At 41.9% G+C, this 19,358-nt stretch overlaps 1 protein-coding gene across 2 annotated transcripts in view; it reads left to right on the forward strand.

The window, feature by feature from the left end:
- The window catches only part of MYO5B (myosin VB), a 3,346,216-nt gene that overhangs the window by 2,645,611 nt on the left and 681,247 nt on the right, over window positions 1-19,358 (forward strand). For both annotated transcript variants that reach the window (XM_044078265.1, XM_044078275.1), the window contains exon 22: window positions 7,509-7,745. In XM_044078265.1, the coding sequence (XP_043934200.1) occupies window positions 7,509-7,745 (237 nt within the window). The remainder of the gene's footprint in view (window positions 1-7,508; window positions 7,746-19,358) is intronic.

Below are 19,358 nucleotides of genomic sequence, written 5' to 3' on the forward strand. Positions count from 1 at the left end.
GAGTATCAGATCCGCTCAAATTTCGGAGCCACCTCCTAAAGAAGTGTCAGATCTGGCATCCTTGGTTCCGACAGTCATAGTCACTAAATCTCCATGGATTTGGAGTCCCCGTTTTTCTCTGGAGCTGGAGTCTCCTAAGCTCAGATCTCCCTTTTTACAGGAGACTCCCAGGAAATTGTCTTATCCTTCCTCCACCTCTTCCTTGATCAGATCCTCCTGAAATCTTTCTGAGGCAGATGTGGACAGGATGATGTGGAAATTCCTTAGACCACAGATCCAGATGGTGGTTTTAACAGCTCCATCTTCCATCAGATCCATGAGCCTTCAACCACCTTCACACCCAGTTGTGACTCCTTCTCCAGTCTGACCTGTAGTCTTGGAGCCATCAGATCAGAGAGCACTGTGAGTCAAACTGTTGGATCTGAGGATACCACTTTCTTTTTTTGATCTGAGTGTTTCCCTGACCCGTTCAGTGCCAATACCCACTGACCAGGATAACTCTCAGTGCTGGATCTGGGGGTTTGACTTCAACTCTGAGGTTTACAGAGCTGTCACTTCCCCTTGGAGCCTTGGCACTGGACAGCTTGGGTACTACTCCCTCCTCAGAGAGGAAATCTGGGAGGGGTGGAGAATCTGATAAGGCAAGAACATCTGCTCTGGTGAAGTTTTTTTTTTACTTCTCCTGGGCAGTCTGCCTTCAAGGTAGTGTTGAGGGCTTTCTCCCATCCTAGGGCTTCTTTGACTCTCACCTCCTCAGATCCTATCCCCATTCCTCTATCAGATTTGAGTTCTAAGCCTCATCACTTTACTTCACAGGGACAGTAAGAGCTTCCAGGCAGCTCCTATTTAGGATGACTGGATGGGAAACAGAAAATATACCCCTGGGATCCCACCTGTGTCCCTGCTGGACAGGGAAAACAGGTGCTGACTTTGAGAGACAATGGGTGAAATTATTGGATATTCTTATAAGGGCCTCCAGGATAATAGCCTAGTATCATCCTATGAACTTCCCATTCCTTCTGGTACATCTTCAGAGCATCTCACTGAAGAGGTTGTTCAGAAGAAATTGTGCAAGAGGAGGCACTTAGATTCCCCTCAGGAATCTTTGACTGAAGACACCTATTTTGATGAGAGGGAAGGGTCCCCAAGGTTACCACCAGAGGATGTCTCCTTTGTAGACTTTTTAGAGATCCTGTGCCAAAAATGTGGTTGGTCCTCCCAAAGCCATTCCCAAGAGGAGTCAGTGTTCCTAGAAGCCTTCAGGTCTGGCCCATCTATGCCTTGTGTTACTCCCCCCCTGCAGATGGCCTGCTGGGCTTGAAAGGAACCGGACACCATAGAGCCTATTCTTTAGCAACCAGATACAAGATCCTTGGAGCCCCTAAAGACAGGCAGTTTTGGAGTAAGAGAATATGTGTAGATGCTATGGTTGTTGCAGCAGCCACCAAAAAGGAACTAGTAGAACAGAGCTCCACTTTCCATCCTCTTAATAGAGAGTCTAGGGCATTGGACAGATATGGAAAGCATGTTTACGCTTCAGTGACCTTTGCCTTGCAGCTGCTGAACTACCTGGCACACTGTACTAGGTTACAGAGTGGCTTGGTAAAGGAATTCTCTGAGTCTACCCCAGGGTCCATGTCAGCAGAGGAAGAGAAAACTTATTTCTCCCAACTGGCCACCCTACAATCTGTATCGAATGCATCCATGAGATTACTTTCTCATGCAGCTGAGGTTCCTCATGGGCTGCTGGTTCAGACGTAACCATTAGGAGACATGCCTGGATGAGATTGTGTGATTTTGCAGAGCCCTTTTAATCCTCATTCATCAATCCTTCTTTTGATGGATCATCCCTGTTTGGGCCCAAAGTTAAAGACACACTTTCCCACAGTGGGCAAGATGTGAAAACCTGGTCGACCCATCAGAAATCTTTTTCCAGGAATCAATGTGGTGGTAAGAAAATGTGGTTCATAAAATCTCAATGACCTTTTCAAGACTCACTTGGGGATTTTTCTCCCGGAGGCAGAGAGGGATATAACAATGGAAGACACCATCCTCACAGCAGACAAGGCCTGCAGGACCAAGGGTCCCGAGTCTCTTTCTTGGACAGGACCTATCACTGCTCCTGAAAGGCTGCCTGACTGTTCTTCTCTGGAGGCAGTTGGGGGCATTTCTCCTTGCATTGGAATGCCTGGACAGCCATCACAAGGTACTTGTGGTTGCAAAGGATCATATCCAGAGAATATTTCATTCCCTTTTCACAAAACACTTTACAAAAGAGATGTCTCCCCAATGTACCACCCAGTCAGAGTGAGTGGGCAACTCTAGAAATTCAAAAGCTTCTAGAAAATAGAGTCATCCAAGAGGCCCCACTAAAGACCAATCAGGATTAGGAAATTACTCAAGGTTCTTTTTAGTGCCAAAGAAAACAGGGGACCTGAGACCTCTTCTGGATCTCAGTCATCTAAATTAACTTGTAAAGAACTCCAAGTTCTGGATGGTCATGGTTCAGTCCATTCTGCTTCTCCTACAGAAGGATGACTGGATGTGCTCCACAGATCTTCAAGATACGTATTATCACATGAAAATAAACAGGCACTCTCAAGGATATCTGTGCTTTCAGCTGGGAGACAGTCATTACCAGTTCAGAGCCCTGCCCTTTGGTCTCACCACAACCCCCAGGGTGTTCACCAAATGCATGGCAGTGGTGGCAGCTCATCTCAGACTGTACATATTCAAAGTGTTTCCTTATTTAGATGATTGGCTGCTTTCTTCACCAAGTAGGCATCTCTTAGAGAAGGCCAAGGATTACTTACTCTAGTTGAGGGCAGCACAGTGGTGCAGTGGTTAGCATTGTCACCTCACAGCAAGAAGTTGTCCAGTTTGATTTTTGGCTGGTGTGCCTTTTGTGCAGAGTCTGCATGTCCTCCCTGCATTCACATAGGTTTCCTCCAAGTGCTCCGGTTTCATACCAAATTCCAAAGATATGCATCTGGAGCACTTCTCTCTGGGCCTCCGCTGAAAATGGGCTCTGTGCCAGTTGGACTTTCCCGGTAAACAAATATTAAATAAATAAGTAGATGTCTCCATTCCTAGGGATTACTGTCAGTCTTTCCAAGTCCCATCTTCAACCAGACCAGAGGGCCAAGTGTGAACTAGTCTTGTAGGTTTTAGGAGCTCGCCTAAACACTGTCAGTCAGTTTGCGTTTTTACCCCAAAGCCAAGTTCATACCCTAAGACTGCATGTCAGACATATTCTAGACTGTCTCTCTCCTCCAGCAAGATTGGTTCTTCAAGCCTTAGTTTTGATGGCTGCAGCGATTACCCTATTACCTACAGCTTAAATTCACATGAGAGTTCTTCAGTGGACCCTAGCAGTACAATGGTCAGGGCTTCGACATCCTTTGAAACATCCTATGAAATTTTCACGAACCACAAAGACTCCCTACTTTGGTGGATGCAGTCAACAAGGTTTGTCATGGCTGGCCTTTTATCTTTCCTCCCTCAAATGCCACAGTGACCATGATTGCTTCCCAATTAGGGTGTGGTGGGCATTCCTTAGGTTGGACTGTTCAAAGCACATGGTCCCCAGAAGAGACCAAATTGCATATCAGTGTTTTAGAGATGACATTGGTCCGATTAGCGTTGCAGACCGTTCAGATCTCTCTCCCTCTAGGAACAATTGCTATCCAGACAGATAATATGTCAGTGGTTTGGTACATTCACAAACAAGGAAGAACCAGATCTTACCCCCTTTGCTGAGAAGCAATGAGAGTCTGACAGTGGGTGATCTCTTCCAACCGCTTTCTTGTAGCAACTTATGTAATGGTAAATCCAATGTTTTAGCTGACAAGCTCAGCAGAAGCATCCTGATGCAGTACAAGTGGTCTGTCAGTCATGCAGTGATGAAAATGATTTTTTATCAATGGGGTCAACTTTGCTGTGACCTTTTTGCCTCTCCCTTCAACAACAAGTGCAGCAGGTTCTTTGCCCTACATCTGTCTCAGGGGGAGTCACCGAGAGATGCTGTAGTCCACGCTTGTCCCTGCAGTCTCCTATATGCTTATCCTCCCCTCCCTTTAATACCCAAATTTATCCAGAAAGCACAACAGTTGAACAGCAAGGCAATCCTCGTTGTCCCCTTCTGGCCTCGGTAGGTGTGGTTCCCATTCCTATGGTCTCATCTCCTATCTCCACCTTGGACACTGAACCCCGGTCAAGATCTACTATCACATCCATCGGAGATGATATGTCTGGACATTCAAGGCCTCAAATTGACAGAATGGTTTCTCCAATTCCAATGATGGCTAGACAGTCCAGGCTTTCCTCTCCAGTTCACCAAATCTTATTTTCATCCTAGAAACCCTCTGCGAGAAAAATTTATAAGAGTAAATGGAAGACATTTTTCTAATGGGCAGAACAGAGGAAGTTGGATCATTTTACTGCTCCAGTTTCTGTTGTGTTAAATTTTCTTGCTTCAGTCTTTCAAGGTGGTTCTAGTTTCTACACCATAAAAGTTCAGCTTGCAGCCATCTCAGATTACCACATAGGACATAATTCTTCCCCGCTAGCCTCTTCTAAGGCATTCTTTAAAGGTACCTTTCTTCTCAAACCTCCAGTAAAGGATCCTACTCCACCTTGGGATCTTAATGTCCTATTACAAACTTTAATACACTCCCCTATTGAGCCTTCAGCTAAGTCAGATCTAAAACTCCTTTCTTGGGAAACAATTTTTTGTGTTGCTATTACATCTACGAGGTGAGTTTCTGAAGTCCAAGCACACTCTTTACAACTACCTTATTTGATTTTCACAAAAATAGAATAGCTTTATGTACAAACCCTTCCTTTTTTCCAAAAGTTATCTCTGAGTCAAATATAAATTAAGTAATTCATTTGCAGTCTTCATTTCAAAGTTTGGCAATAAGGGAGAATACATGTTTCATCTTTTAGGTGCACAAAATCTTTCAGGAAAATTGTTCAGTTGTTTTTTCCTTTGCCAGAAAGAAATTGGGAAAACCATTATCCAAAGTTACTTTAGCCAAAAGGATAACAGATTGTATTTCCTTTTTCTGTTCTCTGTGGGAATTGTCCTTGTCCAAACCTCCAAAAGCTCATTCATCTAGATCCATGGCTACATCATCTGCTTTTTGGGCTAGGGCTTCCATTGATCATATTTGAGGTGCGACCACTTGGTCAAGTTCTCATACTTTTACTGCTCATTACACGTTGGATATCATCTTCAGGAACAGGGCTGCATTTGGTTCTGTGGTTGCCCGGAACATCCTTCCATGGGAGCCATCCAAGATTATCATAGCTGGGGACTCTGCCTCATTCATTGAGGAATGAGTGAAAATGACAACATCAGATATTAAAGTTATGTACTCACCAAAACTATGCATCTGTGTTGTTCATTTTTATTCTTCCTCAACTTCCCACTCTCCTTCCACCTATCCTTATATTTTGGGAGTGACCTGATGAGGTGCATTGTAACAATTATTTGAATGAAAATGGACAAAGCAGATGCATATTTATGGTGAGTATATAACTTTAATATTTATTTAGTACAGAAATGTATGGTTTTGTTCCATATCCAATTGCATATCAAGTGCAGGTACGCAGTGAATTATTACTGCATTGCACTCGGCTTCATATATGAATTGAACAGGAATCTAATAGTAAGGTTTATAGTGCACACTTACACTGCATGATTGTCAACGACCTCTGAATATCACTAAAACTCTATCATTTTCATCTCTGTTATTTAGTCAAGCAACGAAAGTGGCTAAAATAGTGTCAGGGAACATTCATAGGAGTTATACTCCATGGATATCAAAAGCCAGCTGTATTTCACAAGTAATGCACCAAAGTCTTAGATAAAGTTATGCAGATCTTTATTTCAAGATGATTGAGCACTACTGCCATCTTACAATATGTGTTATTGGAGGAGTACCACAAGTGCACCAGGAACTGAACTCGAAACGAAATGTAAAACGTGAAGCTCACAATTTATTTAATTAAGCTTTTCGTTCAGCTAGATAGCCAGACTTCATCAGACAAAAAACAAAAAGACCAAACACAGCTTAAATAGAACTAATTAGTCATGTGCTCTAAGTCATTATTAAATCCAGTTAATGTACGAATTTGATTACTTAAAAAGTGTGTTCAGTATTAAAAACTAATCCACAGACATTTAAAAACAACACTAAACATATACAAGGGACCATCCCAAGTAAATAAACAACATAAATACTATTAACATTAAAAAATCTATATTACCTAATAACACTCAAATGAAAATCTAAACACTAATGAAAAAATATATATATATATATATATATATATATATATATATATATATATATGTATAGATTTATATTGTTACAAAGGAAAGAATTAAAAAGGTTAAAAAATAATTTCTTATTTTACAAACAAACACTGGACCTGGAAAAAGAGGCGACAAAATATAAATGAACATAACCACATCCTTCTTTCTCAGCAGTACTGTTAAACAAAAACACATCCTAACGTATCAAACTTCTCAGTTTCAAAATGCAAACGGTCCCTTCTATATGTTTAGTGTTGTTTTTAAATGTCTGTGGATTCATTTTCAATATCGAACACACTTTTTAGGTAATCAAATTCGTAGATTAATTGGATCTAATAATGATTTAGAGCACATGACTAATTAGTGCTATTTAAGCTGTATTTGGTCTTTTTGTTTTTTGTCTGATGAAGTTTGGCTATCTGGCTGAACGAAAAGCTTAATTAAATAAATTGTGAGCTTCATGTTTTACATTTCGTTTCGAGTTCAGTTCCTGGTGCGCTTGTGTTTTTTTTGTTTGCCTTCTTAGTAGTTTGGTGTGGTTATTTTGTTACCTTATTGGAGGAATACATTGCTTGCTATTTATTATTGTCTTCCTTAGAAATTATTTTTGTATACTAAACCAGTGTTACAGATCTGCGTGTTTTTACTTTTTTTCATATATAGCTTTAATGTTTTTTGAATGTCATAAATAATTGGTCATTGAACCATAGCATTGCTTAGTATAATAGATATGAATTATCCACCCCACTTTTCTTAATGACAATATTATTTACATCATAAAATTCTACAATGATGTCTTATATCAGTATATGCAGAAGAAACGCCTAATGGAGTTCTGAAATAGAGATTTGACTGCTTCTCAGTGTTCATCTTTAGATTCTAATTTATAGTGAGTGTACTCTGAAGAGAAGTACAACTCTGATGCTTTCACACTTTATTCTTCAGACTGTGAAATAAAACAGAAACTGGAACAAAAGTCACACTGTGGATCATGTTTTTGATTGTGGTTATCTGAGTGACATATGTTTCTATAAAAATGTTCATTAAAATATTATCAGAAACGTTTGGATGTCATCATCTTATTACAGAACACATAGTTTTGCAAGATCATGTGAGATATTTTTCTTGTAACTTAAACATAATTTCGGTAAAAAAGTGACTAACCAGCTTCTGTTTTCCTTTTCAGACCAAAGAATATAAGCAGCTTACTGAGCAAATGAGTGTAGCTGCTGTCGGCTACAGCACTGAGATTGATAAACTGCACAAGGAACTAGAAAGATACAAGCAGAACCAGGGAGACGGGAACCAGCTCAGCAGCCTTCAGGAAGAGATTGAGAGGCTCCATGCTGTACTTGAGAAGGCTTACAGTGAAAGGAAGATTCTGGAGGAGAATTACACCAATGAGAAAAACAGTTTGCAAAAAGTGAGTAATGATCAGACTCTTTGATAGCACCTGCTGGGTAGTGATGCTCATTTTAGGTTATTCTACCAGTTCACAGCAGTGGGCCAGATTTACATGGATCATTTTTTATAATGGTGTTTCCCATTGTCTTTATGCTTTCATGCTTTTTGTTTTGTCAGTGAGTGATTTGAAGCTGGAATACATTGCCTGGTGTTTAATTATTAGCATTAGTGATGCTTCAAAAAGAGATTATCAGAATTTATATACTAGAGCGAGAGAGAAAGAGAGAGAGTGCTCTTATACTAACAGAAGTTTTAGAGTACTGTTTCTTTTTAGACTGTTTCTCAACCCCTTCTGACCCTCTTCATCTTAGCATCATCTGTTATACCACAGATAGATACACTGAAGGATGTAGACTAGCTTTTCAATTGTTGAATATTTAACTGCCTTGCAGCAGTTGGGTTTTACAATGAGATTGTCTGGGGACTCAGTCTTGTAGCTTCATTCACAGTTGTGGCAGGACTGTGATCTACGGCCAGATTTTTGCCTCATTTATTCATTTATTACAGCATTTTTCCCTAAACCATCTTACTGGTAATTTTCTGCATAGTCAGGTGCACTAGTCTGTGATGGGATTGCAGTAGTGGCAGTATTATGAATTTTCTTCCAAGATTTGTGCTTCAGTACTTTTTCTACCTGTATATACCTGCTTAAAGTTGCATTCCAGTACCTTTCTGTTTACCTTGCTACTGTCTTATTCCCTTTTCTTTGAGTCTGCCCCAGCCCCCACTGAATCATTAAAGTAAAAGTTTGTGAAATTCTAGCCATAGGATTAGAGCTCCAGTATGAATTTTTCCCAAGCCTCCCACTCTTATGTTGTGGTTTTAAAAGGCTGTCTTTGGCTTCCACCCCTTTCTGGTAAACTCACTTCCAAAGTCCCTCCCTCCACTGTTTCACTGCTGTTGTCTGTTGTGTAACCTATTTAAGTACTTTCTCACCACTGTTTTCTATTTATTGATAATACTAACTGCCCACCCAGCAAACCAGTATTGCACTTAAGTAAACCTTCCTTACTACAAACCGTCTCCTGCTCATTTTCCCTGAGCTTCCATCAGCTTGGTGCCCTCAGCACACTTTGAGGGGTTTCTGAGTTAATCCTGCTTCATCTCTGGCAGATAAGAGATTTATTTTATTGTATTGGGTGTCGTTTAACTTGTACTGCCTTAGTTTTGCTTTATTTGTTGATTTTTCCTTTAAATCATTTTAAAGGTCCCTAACACTTGATAGTTCTAGTATTACATTCCCAAGCAATCTTTTTTTTTACATCAAGAGGTTAGCAGTGCCCTGTAGAGAGACAGACTTCCAGAAAGTAAATTTCATGTGTAAAAAAACAGCCTTCTATAAAACTAGCCTTAGAAATAAAAACTGTAACTTAGTGTGGCTAAAACAAAGCCATTGCACAGAGGCAAGCGTAGAGTAAATAGTCTGCACATTAAACAGTACTACTATCAAGTCTTAGCACAATCTAACTTAGTCTAGTGCCAAACCCCAGAGACCACCCAAGGAGACCTCAGTATAATCCAGTCCACAGGTCTGGACCACATGGATATGCTTGGTAGATATGGGCATCCTGAGGTAACGTAACAGTTGTCTGATGCTCACAGAGAATTGTTGAATCCTTAAAAAAACAAACAAAGGTATGCAAGAGATACACATACACAATTTCACTGGAGGCAAAAATCTTGCATATAAACAAGGTTTTCAAGAACATGCACACTACCTACACCAAACATAGTGTCATTCACACACATAGATTAGCTTATGCTGAGGCACTAAAAAGCAATCTTTTCAAACCTCAAAGACCTCCTAAACCCAACACCAAACCCCACAAAAAACACCTGCATCTTGTGGAGCCCCAAGAGCAAACCCCATAAGGCAAGCAAACACATTACCCAAGACTTTTGTCATTGGGGACTCCATTGTATGACACACAGATGCCCCACTCACCAGACGGAACAAGGAGAAGTTAATGGTTAGTTGTTTATCTGTAGCCAGGATCCGCTAAGTTATGTACACACTCAAGTCACCACACCTGAGGTACCAGTATGATTCTGTCATAGTCCATGTTGGTGTTCATGACCTGAGACATACTTCCCTGGACTGTATGAAGAGCGGCATCATTCATCTCTGTAAATATGTGTTTCAGCAAGTATGTGCCATACACTGAGCAGCATTCGACCATCACAAAGCATGATGCCACAATACAAACAAAAGATGATTGATTTCAATAATTGGCCTAGATTCTGGTGTCTTCCTAGGGGGATTCATTATTTGTCAGCATGGAAGGACATGGTTAACAAACCACATTGTTTTGCAAAGAATGGTCTGCACTTGCCTTTCCTAGGCTCCCAAATGTTGGCTAAAACTTTATCCACCCAATTAGAGTCCTTTGTAGGTAACGCCAAATTGAAAAACTTACCAACATAGCAAATAAAAACCAAATACACCTAAAGATGTTACTGATCAGTGTTATGAGCCTAAACAAGAAACTCCACACCCAACTTGCTATCCTCAGTCTGGAGAATATAGACATCAGATGACTTTTTTGTCTGATTCAACATGTGGGTTATCAGATCTGGCCGTATCTGGCCTCAGCGCCATTGGATCTGAGAGGTTTGACTCCTTCCCTACCCACAGTTCCCTTCTCCTGCCTGAACTACCTCAGATCTCGTTTGTCACCTGTGTAAACCAGACACGTGGACTGAAAGCTTCATCATTATTCACAATAAGTGAATACTTTTTTCCTCCTCCATTTACAAATTTTCATAGCTCAAGTATTAGATAAGGTTAGGACTTAGCAGATCTTATATATAGATTACTGTGTTCTTTATAGACTTTTGCAATAGCTTTTTCTTCTGTGTGTGTGTGTTTATATGGACAATTCTTCCATACTAGTTTATTAGTAAATTTCCTCTTAGATAAATAGAGTTTACATAGCTGAAGTACTTTACTCTAATTTCAGTAGGTTTTATTCCTGTGAGCATAAAATACCATCCCAAGACCCACACTAACAATGCGTTTGCTGTTTGGGGCCTCCTCATTTACAAGTTTCATGCTCCACACATGCTGTTTTTGGCACCAAAGCAATTCAAGCCCATAAAGAGTAGTTGATTTTGAAAGGCCTTCTTCCTTCACAGTGTCCAACATGTCTTTGGACCCAAAGGCGTCCACCTCTTCCCCTTCCTCGGAAAAGAAGATGGATAAGGAAGGAGAGAGAGAGCGAGAGAAAGAAAGGGAAAAAGTCAAACAGAAACTGAAAGACAAGAGACTCGAGGATCACCCGGAGAAACTAAGTAAAGGTCTTCTGACCCCCCATCTATTGTGGATCCAGCACCTGAACTATCAGATCTGAATGCTGCTCAGATGCAGACTCCTTCTCTGAAGTTGTCTTTTACTCCAGTACCGATAAGTCCCAGGCTTCATTCTTCCATATTACGAAGGGTACCTTTAAAGCCCATGTCAATAATATTATCCTCTAGATCTGGCAGTTTACTTGGAGCCTCACAGAATTTGGTTTCTACCAAATGATGATGAGGTGTTTGAGGACAAAGATTTAGCTGAGCGTCCTCCTGGCTCTATCCAGTAGGAAAGGTCTGAGATCAGCCCCTTCCATCCCAACTGCTCAGTCTTCTCAGCTTGCTACATTTCTATTCCTGGACCCAGTGTACATTAGATCTAGCTTTGCAGCAGTGTCAGTTTCAGAGTCAAGAGCAAGGCTTAGACTTTAACATTTTCCCTCACTCACTCGACTCTAATGCAGCTGGGTTAAGTTGAGTCCTGGAGCCTGAACTTTGGTGTTAGAGCACCAGTAGTAGAGTCAACTCTGAGATTTTTGGAGCCATTACTACTGCTTGGGGCTTTGGCATTCAGCATCTCAGTTCTGAGGTCCTCCTCTGGACCTTCAGCCATTGGAATTCAGAGGACTTCTGACTCAAATAATATAGATGTTTTTTTTTTCCAGTTCCAATGGCTGACTCAGCTTTCGAGACTGTGGAGAAGGCCTTGGCTGGACCAAAATGACTGTTAGTCTCCCAGGGTTCAGATCCATCCAGACCCATCCTAAAACTGTCCTTCCTCCTCACATTCTGTTAGACAGGGACAGATGGAGCCCTTAGGCTTAGAGACTACTCAGCACTCAAGTCCCACGTCCGATTCCGATGTGTCTCCCTCAGGAGTCTCAAGGCAAATTCCCTGGAAGAGGTCTTCTTTAAAGGAAGCCTATTGACTGCTATCCTAAGTCTGTCATCTAAGATACTAACTTAGATGAGGGAGAAGGTTCTCCACGATCCCCTTCTGAAGATGTCTCCTTCAGAGACATCCTCAAATGGATGAAGCAGCAGGGGGGGGGTGGGGGCACAGTAGACCGAAGCTCCTCCTTCTGAAGAGTTGGTGTGTCATGAAGCCTTTGTGTCTGGCCCGTCAACATCCTGACTGGTCCACCCTCCCTATGCCTTAGTCAACCTTATCATTCAGAAAGCCTGGAAGGAGCCTGCTCTGGCAGTGCTCATTCCAAAGGAGGCAGCCAGAATTTTAGTTGTTCCTTAAGAAAGGAAATTCTTGTACTCCTGTAGATGTTACTTTGTCCTAATCCCTCCACAGGGTCAGTCACCAAGAGATACTCTAGTCCATTTTTGGCCCCCAGGTCTCCTTTACACTGCTCCCCCCATTCCTGTTATCACCATGTGTATTCAGTAAGCAATGGAATGTAAGACCAGGGTGATCCTCATTGCCTCCTTCTGGCCTCAGCAGGTATGGTTCCCCTTTCATTGGCCTCACCTAGTTGGATCAATTCCCAGATCTCCTCCCACCCCTCTGGGCTGCCTCTACCAGACCTAAAGACCCCAAAACTAATCACATGGTTTCTCCAACTCTTACAATTGCCAGAGAAGCCAGACTTTCTTCCCCTGTAGGGCAAATCATATCTCTCTTACAAAGGAATTCTACAAAAAGGACTTACAAGAGCAAATTCAAGTTTTTCTCTATATGGACATCTTAGATACCTTTTCAGCACTGCTCCCAAAAAATTTTGAATTTCTTTATGAGCATTTCATGGCTGGATCAAGTTATTCAACAATTAAAGTACAATTGACAGCCATTTCAAACTTACACATAGGGTTTCATTGCTTCCCTCAAAATTTCCAAGGCTTTTCAAAGGGGTATCTTTTTTGCTGAGACAACCGGTTAGTGATCCAATCCCACCTTGGGATGTGACCATTTTGCTTCAATCTTTAACCTAGAAACCCTTAGAACCAGCAGCATCCACAGATATGAAGTTTCTTTCTTGGAAGACTATATTTCTGGTTGTCATTACTTCTGCCAAATGAGCGTCAGAACTTCAGGCATTCTCACGTAAAGCTTCCTTGTTGGTCTTTCATAAAGATGGAGTGTCTTTAACAACTCTTTCATTTCTCCCAAAAGAGGCTTCTGAAAAAAAAATTAAACCAGCAAACTGACTTGCCATTTTTCCCAACTTTTCCAGTAAATGCGAACATATGTTATATACATTGGATGTGCACGGGCAACTCAGATTCGACCTCTACCTTACCAAGGCTGTCAGAAAATCAGATCAATTGTTCATTTTCTTCTCCAGGAAAAAGTTGGGGCAATCAGTTCTAAAATAGCCCTCTCAAGATGGTTAGCAATTTGCATTTCCTTTGTCTATGATTCACTATGCATGGCTCTACAATCAAAGCCTAAAGTGCGTTCTACAAGATCAGTGACAAGTTCAACAGCTTTTGCTAAATGAGTTCCTGTAAGTGACATATGTGCAGCATCAACTTGCTCCTCAACTCATACCTTTATATCTCACTATGTGCAGTCCAGGACAAGCATATATTTCATCTCTGCCATACCCAGGAATATTCTTTCTCGAGTCCATCCAAGCACTCGTCGGGTAGCTTCAGAATCTCTTGTCTTCTTTTTGTCTGGTTAAACTCCCCTCCCTCCTTTCCCCTTCCAAACTGCCATTGTGCCTCTAGGAAGTAGCCACATCTTTTTGGACCCCTTCATAACACATACATATGTGTATATATTTAAACTAAAGGTTGAAGAGACGTGTATTGGAGATCAAGTTACGTACTACCAGGTGTGGTAGGTGTAATTATTGCCAGTATATTGTTGACAAGGCAGAGGTTAGTTTGAATAATGCCAGATGATCTACTGTAATATTTTGGAAAGGTGATAGTAACTCGGCTGGCTTGGTATACATGGCATTGTGCAATCACTGTCTTTCCTTCTATGTAGGAAAGACAGAGAGAAAACTAGTGAAAAGAATATATTAGCACCTGTATGATATAAGAAAAGGTAATAATAAGGTAAAAGGTAATTATAACAATGCCCCGCTAACTATGTATACTAACTCCAGGATCGCACTACAGGGGCAAAAAGGGCATATACCTTTTACTTGCCTTACAGTACTATACACATTGCCAGAGATTCAGTGACATGAGTTTTCAGTAATTTGAACTTTCAGAGATTTGGTCAGCGTGAATTGAAATTCAGTGAGATGAGCTTTCAATGAAACAAAATATATATATATATATATATATATATATATATATATATATATATATATATATATATATATACATACACACACACACACACACACACACACACACACACACACACACACACACACACACACACACACAGCACTCAGGTGGCACCTTTAAAACTAAGTCCCTAAACCTTAATAGCCCAACCCTAATACCGGTCCTGACAACATGGATATGCAATTTCCTAATGTCTCTATGGTAACCTTGGTAGTTATGGGCATCCTGAGACAATGAAGCAATTATCTGATGTTCGGTGAAGAGAGCAAACTACCAACATAGCAAAACAAAAACTCAAAGCAAACTTAAGGTATTACTGATTAGTGTTAGGAACCTAAACAAGAAACTACACACCCTACAAGCTCTCCTTACTTTGGAGAATGTAGACGTGTGTGGGTTAAAGCTGCAGAAAGTACTCCAGCAGTGCAAGGCTACAGTGCCTTTCACAAATGTAGGCCAACAGCAGCAGAGACAGGGGTTAAAGGAGGCAGTATCTTGATCTACATTAGCACCAAAAACACTCCAGCTTCGTTAAACAGGATGATGCCATGGAGTTCATTCATGCCAGAGTCTGAATAGACAAGGTTCCTTACCATGTCCTATCCAGCTACAGGTCACCCTGTTTGCCCCACAAAGCTCACAACTCTTATTTAGACTTACTAGAGGCTTTCCTCGTCCAACTAAATATCATAGTCATGGAAGACTTTAACTATCCCCCTATAGACTGGGAAACTTACACTGCCTCTAACTTACAGGCACAATATTTTCTGGACGTTAATACCCTGGACCAGACAGTGTGTACTCCAATCAGAGGATCAGACATGCTGGACCTAGAACTCACCAACATGGGAGGGCATTACACCATACCATGTGTCATGTCCTCATTGGTGTGGTCAGACCACAAAGCCATTTCCTTTGAAATAAAAATCAACCCAGAAAACCCAAATAAACCCTTAGTAGTTAGTAACTCTTCTAAAGCAGACTGTATCGTAATAAGTGATAGTTGGTCAAAATTGACCGGTCCTACAAACCCTGAGAGCACAGCTACCTATGTAAAATTATTCACAGAAACCATGTACAAACATGTAAACTGCTGAACTGAGACTGCTGTACCTGCCAAAAGTAAGCTCAAATATAACACCAAAAACAAACCCTGCTAGTGGAGTCCTTACCTTCACAGGGTATATAACAAAAGAAAAAAGTCCTGGCCAAAATCAGAACTAGCAACCCTCATGGAGACAAGACCTGTATGATTCAACTAAACAAGAAGCTAAGAGGTCTAATAAAGTCCTGATTACCAGGTCAAGATAGCCTGTCCAGCAAAGGGCAATCACAAGGCCTTCTTCAGCTGTGTCAGGAACTTTAAAGGTGACACTCAGCAGTATGCAGAAATGTTCATAAATGGCACAACCTTCGCTGACCAGGGTGACATAGTGAATCTACTGGCTGATAAATTTAGCTCTAACTTTAGTCCCCCCCCCCCCCCCCACACACACACACACACACAAACTATCCCCTGTGAAATCCCTTCTAGCATATGCCCACAACTATCAACAGGGAGTAAGTTCTGACCGTGCTCACTAAGGCCAAAAACACTGCTTCAGTCGGACCTGACAAAATTACCAGTTGCCTTCTAAATAGTCTAAAACTTGACCTAGCAGGACCACTTGAGGCACTCTTCAACTACAGACTCAAAATAGGTTATGTGCCAGGTGATAGGAGAGCAGTAATGGTCATCTCTCTTCATAACGGTGGACCATCGTCTGACCCTGGATACTACAGACCCATCAGTCTGAGAAGTCTGATTTGCAAAGCCATGGAAAGAATTAGCATGGAAATGATCAAAAAAGACATTGGCAATCTACAGACACAGTATCCATCCCAATTTGGCTTTTCTGTTCAACCTGACTTCCTTGAGAGGGTCACCAAGGCTGTGCATGACAGAGAAATGGTGCATACTGCCTACCTTGACCTGGCCAAGGTGTTTAATACAATACTCCTCTCAGGTATTCTTGACAAACTCACAGGACTAGTCATAAATCCCTACATAAGTCAGTGGATTGCTGTCTGGCTCACAGATTGCAACTAACACCAGGTAAGACTGTAATCCAAATTGTAGCTTGCTACAGATCCCCCACCATGCCACAAGATGCTCACTACACCTTTCTAAACATACTGGAAAATATTAACATACAACCAAACACCCTAACACTGGGTGATTTCAACTACCCTGCCATTAACTGGGAAAACTACTCATGTACCAACACATATGCCCAACGGTTCTTGGAATTCATAAATTCCAATGCCCTGGATCAAGAAATCCATATTCCCACCAGGGGCTCCAGCATCCTAGACCTGGTAATTACCAACATGGGAAATCAATGCTCCACACCTATGGTCACCCCCTTGTTGGTCAGGTCAGACCATAAGCTAATCACCCTAAACATCCACATCCCACCCCCACTCCCCAGTAAGGAAACCTCCATAAAAAACTTCTCCAAAGCCAACTTCATGCTACTCAAGTCAGAAGTGACAAACTTCATAACACCCATGCTGACGGGAACTGAAAGTTCGACTGCTGATTCCTACATTAAGGCACTGTACGAGCAAATCCACTCATGCATGAATCGTGCCATCCCAAATAGAACCAAGATGCTCTCCTCCAAAAAAGGAAGCCAATCTGGTGGTCCCTTGCCATAAACAAACTTTAAAACAAAAGGAAGAAACTGTTGCAGAAAAGAGGAAAATCCCATGATGCAAAAAATTCCCTTACCAGCCTCAGTAAGAAGCTGAGATCCCTCGTAAAATCCTCCAAAGATAGTTACGAAAATAAAATTGCCAAAGATTCCAAAGACAACCACAAGGCATTCTATAACTATGTCAAGAATCTAAATGGCAATGCTCAGATCTGCTCTGAGCTACAACAGAATGGCATTAAATATACTGATCCCAAGGATATTGCCAATATCCAGGCAGATCGATTCAGTGCCAACTTCACCCCCCCTCTCACCCCCTAAATGGCCCATCTCAATACCGGTAGATTGCCAAATGCTGGTAATAACGGCCACACAGGTAAAAAACGCATTTTCCAAAGCTAAGAATATAGCATCCATGGGACCAGATGACATCCTGGGCTGTGTACTACAAGAACTACAAAATGAACTGGCACCTCACCTAAGTGTCATGCTTAATCATACCCTCACCTCAGGCTTCGTGCCCACTGAGTGGTGCACAGCTGCAGTTATCCCATTCCACAAGGGGAGATCCACCTTGGATCCTGGGAACTACTGCCCCATCAGTCTGACGAGCCTGATCTGCAAGGCCATGGAACGTATTATCATGGAACTTATAAACAAAGATATTGGCAACCTTCAAACACTGGACCCCACCCAGTTTGTGTTCATGAAGAGCCAATCTTGTCTCCTGAACCTAATTAACTTCTTTGAATAAGTCTCCAGAGCTGTGGATGAGGGTAAGGCAGTCCATACAGCCTATCTGGACCTCGTCAAGGCCTTTGATACCATCCCCCACTCTGGAATCATAGATAAACCTACTAAGCTGGGCATTAATCCCTACATCACTCAATGGGTTGCCAATTGAGTTACTGACAGAACGCACACTGTAAAAGTAGCTGACTCCAAATCCAGCTCCAGACAAGTGACAAGTGGAGTACCTCAGGGTTAGTCCTGGGACCACTCTTGTTTGGCATCTACTTCTCTGAAGTACAGGCCAACACTAAGGGACTCTGGCTAACAAAGTTCACAGATGACTGCAAACTGGGAGCCATTATCGAATCCCCAAATTATGTGGATACTCTACAAAATGGCCTTACAGAAACAGATGCTTGGTGCCAAAGCCATGGGCTCAAGCTCAATGCCAAGAAATATATAGTTATCCCCTTTGGGAAAAAACATGTACCCATGAATTACCACATAGGTGGCAGTACACTAAACACCGAAAGTATAATGAGACTTAGGGACACAGGTTGACAGTGGTCTCACCTTCGATAACCACATCGCCACAACAGTCAGGAAATCCTTCAGTGTGGCACACCTCATCACTAAGGGCTTTTCATCCAGAAAAAAGGAGGTCAATGTCCCACTGTACTCATCCCTCATTAGACCCATTATAGAATACAATGCCCCATTTGGTATGTACCTCTCAAGACATCTGCAACAACTGGAAAGGCCACAGAAATACCTCACTAAAAGAATCACAGGCCTAAAGCAGATGCCCTATGCTGACCGCATTAAAAAACTCGAGCTATACTCTGTCGCATATCGTCTACTCAGAGGCGATCTCTGCTTAACATACAAGGCCATGTGAAACCCAGAGCTGTTGGACATGCTACACTTAAAAATCCCAATCCCTCAGAGCCACATGCTCCAGGGATCTAAACCTTGTCATCACAATAAACAAAACATGCTGGAGGGATAGATTCCTGACCCAGAGACTCCCCAGACTCTGGAAAAGACTGCCCATACATGTCAAGCAGAGCGCCTCCTTGGCCCTCTTCAAAAGGAACCTTGACAATTGGATGGGAGAAAGGAAATTCACCCCGGGGATCCTGTCAGTCACCCTGTTAGACAGGGGTCCGGGGAAGTAAATAATGTGGGAAGAAATAGCCAGGGAATTGTTATGGCTAGGCTTGTATAGGCCCCAGGGCCGATAGCCTAGTACCAACCTATGAACCTATAAGATAGGACTCAAGACATAAGGATCAGTGAGACCACCTCCACCAGGAGACCAGTCACTGGAGGAGTACCCCCAGGCACTCTGCTAGGCTCGTGCCTGTTTGACATCTACTTCTTGGAGATCAAGGCTAATGTCAAAAGCCTCTGGCTCACCAAGTTCGCAGATGACTGTAAATTGGGAGCTGTCATAGATTCCCCTGACAACACTGGCATCCTACAAGAGGGTCTAGCACAAACAAATGACTGGTGCCAAAGCCCCTGGTTAAAACTCAGTGTGAAGCAATGCATGATAGTGCCCTTTGATAAATCATCCACTCAAGCTAATT

This window comes from Protopterus annectens, chromosome 1.part1 (genome assembly GCF_019279795.1).
Source record: "Protopterus annectens isolate FY-2018-M chromosome 1.part1, PAN1.0, whole genome shotgun sequence".
Taxonomy (NCBI): domain Eukaryota; kingdom Metazoa; phylum Chordata; order Ceratodontiformes; family Protopteridae; genus Protopterus; species Protopterus annectens.